The sequence below is a fragment of the Pinus tabuliformis genome, chromosome Q, assembly GCF_031772625.1.
Source record: "Pinus tabuliformis cultivar Carrire ecotype Pingquan chromosome Q, CPIR1, whole genome shotgun sequence".
In the NCBI taxonomy this organism is placed as follows: Eukaryota; Viridiplantae; Streptophyta; class Pinopsida; order Pinales; family Pinaceae; genus Pinus; species Pinus tabuliformis.
Window position 1 is genome coordinate 396,853,753 of NC_142296.1, and position 7,556 is coordinate 396,861,308.

A 7,556-nucleotide genomic window follows, 5' to 3' on the forward strand; every position below is an offset into this window, starting at 1 on the left:
GATACATGGTCCCTCAATCTGTCCTAACTGCTGCTCCGAGGAGGAAACCATCCACCACCTATTTCTTGATTGTGCCTTTGCGAAGAAATGCTGGAACATCATGGCCAACCTGGGCAACATAACTTGGCATCCCCAGCAAAACATTGCTGAGACAATTCAACACTGGAGAAGGAATTGTCCTTGGAAAGATAAGCGAAGCAAGATTGTTAAAAGAACCTGGGACATCATCCCCCACAACCTCCTCTGGAAAATCTGGCTCACTAGAAACAAGAAAATATTCCAAAATAAAGAAGGCAATATCTGGGAAACATGTAGCAGCGCTCACCTTCTGGCTCAGGAGACGATGAGTGTTAAATGCTCAGGAATAACTAAAGCAACTGATTATACAATTGAAGAGCGGATCATGATCAGGCATATTCTAGGCAATTCAAGCCATCATCAGAGAATTCAGAGAAAAGTCATGAAACTCAATCATAAGACCAAAGAATGGGAAATAAGGCTACCATCTCAGGAATTTAAAAGATGGCTAACGAGTAATAATTGTCCAATCCTATTCTTTGACGGAGCCTCCAAGTCCAACCCAGGACCAGCAGGTGCAGGAGGTATTATTTTAGGCGAATCAGGAGAAGAAATATGCAGCTACGAATGGAGTTTAGGGGAAAAAACAAATAATAACGCCGAGGCTCTTGCTCTGTATCAAGGACTGCTGCAACTAAAAAATAGGGGAATTAAAAATGCACTTGTTCTAGGAGACTCCTCTATAATCATTGGCTACATGAACCATTACAGGATATCCTCAAACAGTAGTCTTCAACAGCATCTTCAACGCATCAGCCTCCTCACCAATCACTTTGAAAAAATCCGATTCTGCCATATCCTTCGCACATACAATGGGGAAGCGGATAAACATGCTAATAAAGCAGTTGGACATCAGGAAGGAACACTGAGGCACAGTCAACGAGCCTTCTTCCAACCTCTGCCATGAACCAGGACGACTCGGGAAATACCCAAGCACGCAAACTCAGCAAGCGCGTGAAGGGGATAGCAAAAACTGCCCTTGGGCAAATTTCGAAAATCTCAAGCAATCTCAGTGAGAATACGGCCCTCAGATCAGCTGACATCCCAAGGGATTTTCATAATTATAGTGAAGGACGGAGGAATGATTCTGCTACTGCAGACAATCGTCCTAAAGATATTGGAAAATATCTAATTATCACTGAGGATCGGATCTCTGATAAGAATCCAGGTTGCTGCAGCTGGAACCAATCCATAAATACGAGTATAGGAAAGCACTTCATGGTCTATCATCTCTGCGACCAAGAGCAGCCCCGTGAAAGAGGAGAAAGCGCTCAGGATCAGCTACGAAGGAGACCGTTTGCTCTGGTATCGACTCCCTATCCTTTGCATAAATTTTCTCTAATTAATCCTTCGGTCTTTTTCAGGGAAAGCTTTGAAGGGAAACCTGGAGATCCAGATCCCCTTCTTCACTCTCATCTACCTTGCTGGCCGTCCCCCTGCCTCTCATCTTGCTTTCTCAGCTTGCATCTTTCCGGCTCTTCTCTCCTATTTTCAAGATTTCAGGTTCTTCCTATTCATCTCTCTCTGAAACTCAGATCGGTGGGCTCGCCCCTCTGTCTTTCTTCTGCCAAGAACCTGCGCTCATCTCCCATATCCTCAAGAAATTATCTTTCAGCTCTGCGCACTATCTCTCATATTTTTCCTATCTACCTCTTTTTGATACTGAAGGCGGCGGGATCGATTCTCTGTTCTCTTTCTGTCAATATTTTGCGCACTATTACCCGGCCCTTAATCCTTTGCAGTAAGAAGGATTCATCAGACCATCCTTGTGAATCTGTTCCTCCTAGAACCTATCCCTCTATTGCAATGGCTCGCTCTGAGCAATGTTTTCACTGCCGCGACCTCCAAGCTGAATTCGACGAGGTCAGAACTCAACAACGCATCCTGGAAGATCAAGTGCGACATATGGAAGCTAGACATGCTGAGCAGATTCGAAGTGTGGAAGCTAAATTCGAGGAGCAGTTCAGAAATCTCCATGCTAAATACCGTACAGAAATGAATCTGTTTCTCCACAGGGTTCACTCACTTCAGGAGCAGTTCAACGGGCTCAACAACAGATGCATCCATGCCGAGGAGTCGCTGGTAATTCTAAGGGAAATTTTGGAAACAAAGCAGAAGGAGAAATCAACATCTTCAAGCGCGAAGCCAATGGAAGAAGAGCAGCACCCCGAGGACTCTACAGCGAGAAATATCAGTCATATTTCCATTGACTAATTATGTATTGCAAATGCAAATTTTTGTGTCACCAGTTCGTCCGGATCTATAGTAGTATTAGCTCTTCAGTAGTTAGAATCTTCAGAAATCACCTCAGGGATAGGAAACTCATGCTCTATCCTTGGACATGCAATGCTCTTGAAGCAAATTTTGTACGGCTTTATGCCTTATCACTTTTTTTTTATCAATATATAGCAACCGACTCTTTTAAAAAAAAAAAAAAATAACATAGATTTCTATTACAAATTATGTATTTAATTAATTTATAATAAGGAAAATAATGAAAAATAAATTATATTCATAAATTATAAATAAATATATATATATTTTTTTGTTTTTTTTTTTAATTCAAAAAGAATTAAAATCTAACTCTCTAACACCTAGAAAGATTTCCAACAAACATTATATAATCTATATATTACAATATTAAAAAAATAAAACAAGTTCAATCCAAATTTATTTTAATTTTATAGGTTATAAATCTTAAAAAAATATTATTATTTAATTAAAAATAATATTGAAATAAAATTCTCTACAATTTAATAACAAATAATAAAGAAGAATGTCCTAACATTGTTTGTATTTGGTTAAAAGTTTGTTTTCCTGAGAGGTAAGGAAACAGGGTAACGACCCAAAACCCAGAGGTATTTGATAGCACTGAAACCCTGCGCCCTTATGGACCACCGACCACCAATGGGTGACCCAAAGGCATTTGATAGAACTGAAAAGCTGCGCTCTTATGGACCACCAACGACTTATTCCAGGTGGTGTGGTTTTCTTTGAATAACAATTATAAACGAGCCCTCCTATAGACCACCAACGAGTTATTCCAAGTGGAGTGGTTTTCCTTGAATAACAGTTATAAATCAACTTGCATTCGAGAATAACAACTAAAAATCACTGTCCTCACTGATGGTTTGACCACTAAATTATGATAAATTTTCCCACCTGTAAAACAACAAATAACAAAAATGTTATCCCAAACATTTTTTTTGTATAAGGGATATAATACGCCGTTTAAAAAAATCAAAAGGAACAAATCTTAAAAAAATAAAGAAATCAAAAGTTAAACAATATTTAAACTAATTATTTTAAATATATGTGGCCATGAACCTATGGTATGTTACGTACTCGATATACCAAAGCAACATGTTGGCTCTCCACCATTTTCGCTAAAATTCTGTAATTTTAATGCGCCTATGATAACGTAATTTTCAAAAAAAGGGGCCAGAGTGCATTCGTTGGATGTTTGGATGGCTGCTCACATCTTATCCGAACCCCACCGCCAGGGCGATTCAATCCCCGCAGCAGCCTCAACTTCATGGCTGCATTTACACTTCCACTGCATACAAGTTATGCACCTTGTCCGGAGAATGGAGCATTCAAAATCTCTCTCAGAAAGGTAAGTTATTCTCCTATGAATTCAATCCATTGCTGTTCTAATGTTTGCTGTTCTAATGCCTCTAAAATTCAGAGCATTCTCAAAGCTGAAGTGGTTTTCCTTTCACTGTCTTTTGTCATGGGTTCTTCTTTTGAATTCCCCGTTTTCAGGGACTGGGAAGGAACCTTGCATGCCATCAAACATCCCCACATGGAAATATCACTGCCACAGCACTTGTTGTGGACTTACCCAGTTTCGATGTGTTAGGGCAGCGAAGTATTCTTTCAGAGTCCAAAACTTACGCTCTTCTTCTGCAAGAATGTGCTCGTTGTAAAGATTTATCACAAGGGAAGGGAATCCATGCACATATAACACATACAGGGTTTCAATCAGATACTTTTATAGGCAATAACCTGATCAGCATGTATGTAAAATGTGGCAGTCTAGAGGATGCGCGACAAATGTTTGACGAAATGACTGAGAGAAATGTTATTACATGGAATGCAATGATAGCTGGGTATTCTGGCAGTGGGCGGGATGGGGCAGCTGTGAAGCTCTTTTGTGACATGCAACAGGCAGGAGTGAGATCAAACCAATCTACATTGGTGAGTGTTCTCAAGGCATGTAAGACCGTGGAAGATATGGGACAGGTACATGCCCTGATTATCAAAACTGGATTTTTGTTGGATGTTAATGTGGCAAGTTGTTTGGTGGATGTGTATGTTAAATGTGGTGAAGTGATCGAAGCTCGCCGAGTTTTCGATCAAATGCCTGAAAGAGATGTAGTTTCATGGACATCTATGATGGCAGGATATGCCCAAAGTGAACTTGGGGAGGAGGCCCTTGAGCTTCTCTGTCAAATGCAACGTGGAGGCATAAGGCCGAATCACTTTACACTTGCTAGTGCCCTCACTGCTTGTGCAGGCCAAGCTGCAGTGGAAAAGGGGAAGACACTCCATGCTCATGTCATTAAAGCTGGGGTTGATTTTGATGCCTTTGTGGGGAGTGCACTTATTAACATGTATATGAAATGTAGGAGTATTGAGGATGCTTATAAATTGTTTTATAAATCGTCTGAACAAAATGTAGTATCTTGGAGTGCAATGGTTGCAGGATATATGCAGAATGGTTATGCAGAGGAGGCCCTGATTTCCTTTTGCCGAATGCAAGGGACGGGCTTAGAGTCAAATCAGTTTGTTCTCTCAAGTGTTCTTAGTGCATGCGCGGACATAACAGCTGTGAAAAAGGGGAAGCAGGTGCATGCTCACGCCATCAAAATTGGATTTGAGTCTGCTCTTTGCCTGAGGAATGCCCTTGTAACCATGTATGCTAAATGCAAAAATATAGATGATGCACTTCAAGTGTTCAACGAGATGAATAACCGGGACAGTGTCTCGTGGACTGCAATGGTTTCAGCATATGCCCAGAATGAACATGGTGAGAGTGCTTTGAAGCTATTTTGTAAAATGCAACGAGAAAATATAACACTGGATGAATCCACTTTTGTCAGTGCAGTTGGTGCATGTGCCAGCCTAGGGGCAGCTATAGAGAGAGGCAAGCAGCTCCATACCAGTATCATTAAAACTGGATTTGAGTCAGCTCCCTGTGTGAGAAGTGCACTTGTTACCATGTATGCTAAATGCGGGAGCGTAGAGGACGCGGAAGAATTGTTTGACACAAAGACAGCATTGGATGTGGTCTTATGGAATGCAATGATTGCAGGCTATGCCCAACATGGTTATGGGAAACAAGCACTCCAACTCTTTGAGCAAATGCAATCTGTAGGTCTGAAGCCAAACTGCATGACCTTTGTCAGTGTGCTTTCTGCATGCAGCCATGCAGGTCTCATGGATGAAGGTTACCATCATTTTAATTCCATGATTAGTTGCTACCAGATCACTCCAACGATGGAGCATTATAATTGTATGGTTGATATTATTGGTCGTGCTGGGCACTTGAATGAGGCAATAGAATTTATAAATAAAATGCCTGTTGAAGCTGATGCTATGATTTGGCGGACCTTACTTGGTGCTTGCAGGGTACGTGGTAATTTGGAACTAGGAAAATATGCAGCACAGCGTATTCTTGAGCTAGAGCCTGAAGACTCTGCAGCATATGTGCTTCTGTCAAACATCTATAGTGCAGCTGGAAAATGGGATGATAGAGATGGCGTAAGAAAATTGATGGATGGCAGGAATATTAAAAAGGAGGCAGGACATAGTTGCATTGAGGTCAAGAATCAGGTGCATAAGTTTATTGCAAGTGACAAATCACACTCACAAACAGCTGAAATCTATTCCAAGTTGGAGGAACTGAATGCACAAATGAAGAACGCAGGCTATGTCCCTGACACAAACTTTGTACTTCATGATGTTGATGAAGAGCAGAAGGAGTATCGTCTCTGCTATCATAGCGAGAGGCTAGCAATTGCTTATGCACTCATTAGTACACCCCCAGGAACATGTATCCGAATTGTGAAGAACCTTCGCATTTGTGGAGACTGTCATACTGCAACAAAGTTTATCTCCAAAATTGTTCGGAGGGAAATTTTGGTCAGGGATACAAACCGTTTTCATCTTTTCAAGGATGGACTCTGTTCTTGTGGGGACTATTGGTGATACTGAAGGAATGGTAGTTAATGGGACATACACAGTATAAGTATATTTCTTTACCTGAACATTGGCTTGTGCCTAACGTTACTATACTGGACTTCATGTCATCCAAAATTAATGTGGAATAGAAATCCTCAAGATGTGCGATGACCAATAGTTTCTTTTGGACCAACAAGGATTCCGATCAGCTTATAGTGATCTACCTAATTATTATTATTATTATCGGATTTTAAGATCACGGCCAAGTCAGACACCAAATTGGTGTATGAAACCCCCTTGTTTGTGGGACAAGGGATCCACTTCCGCGCATCGATTTGACTGCTAAGTCTACGAAGGCATACATACTCTATCCCTCTGGTTTTGAACCTGTGACCTCTTAGGAGGAAACACATGCACTTAACCTAATATAGTGAGTCTAGTTAGTCAGATTTACGAAACCTAAAGTCTAGACGAAGTTCAAAATTCAAACAAGTGCTGTTTTAATGGAAGTTAACCCACATTTCCAGCCATTGTTTTATTCTTATTATCCACCTGATGAGGCATTGCGAGAATATTTAGGTTTCTTTGGGATGGGTGATTTCTTTTGGAGGAATCTTTTAACCCGATTTAATGCAAACCATTTGAAGATGGTGTCCATACATATTTGTGAACGATCCATGTAATTAGTTTTGGCTACTATAACGGCATGCTGCTCAATAAGAGTAAGCTTGTAAAGTTAACAGGAGAGAGAAAATTTTATGAACTTTAAACAAAAGTCAGTTCTCTTATTGATTCGTAGGAAGAATGGAGAACTTAAAAGTGAGCATTCCAACGTACAAGTTTGCATGATCCCTGCACAGAATAGGATTCCTCTGGTTGTAAAGAAGACGTGTCCTTCAATTTGTTTCTCATAGAATTTACCCACAAGAAAATTAGACAACAATCTTCAGATCGTGTGTCATATTCGTGTAATCTGTTGTGCGTATGGACGTGGTTTATGCATCTTTCTAATTATGGCCAAGGTCATATCCTTTATTCTTGGCTAAGGTTAAGGGCAAACTAGTCCAACTTGATATGTAGGCTTAATAACGTCTTGGAGTATGTGCACCTCTTTTGTGCGTCTGTAAGCCCTTCTTAAAGGGATGCTTCACTTTAGTAGTGTATAAATATATAATTCAAGCTCTTATTTTTCCTAGTTTTATTATCTCATCTTGTGATCTTCTCAATCTGAAATACAAAGTGTTATAAGCCTAAGGGCACTTAATTTTCCCATTCTGTTTTGTGATGGACAT

At 40.3% G+C, this 7,556-nt stretch overlaps 1 protein-coding gene across 1 annotated transcript; it reads left to right on the top strand.

The window, feature by feature from the left end:
* The first annotated feature begins 3,435 nt into the window (after positions 1-3,435).
* LOC149219866 (pentatricopeptide repeat-containing protein At2g03880, mitochondrial-like) lies at positions 3,436-6,344 on the top strand. Its single transcript, XM_089384500.1, has 2 exons — positions 3,436-3,694; positions 3,844-6,344. Exons 1-2 carry the CDS (start codon positions 3,614-3,616, stop codon positions 6,289-6,291), a joined length of 2,529 nt encoding a protein of 842 aa, XP_089240626.1. The 5' UTR covers positions 3,436-3,613; the 3' UTR covers positions 6,292-6,344.
* Positions 6,345-7,556: the final 1,212 nt, after the last annotated feature.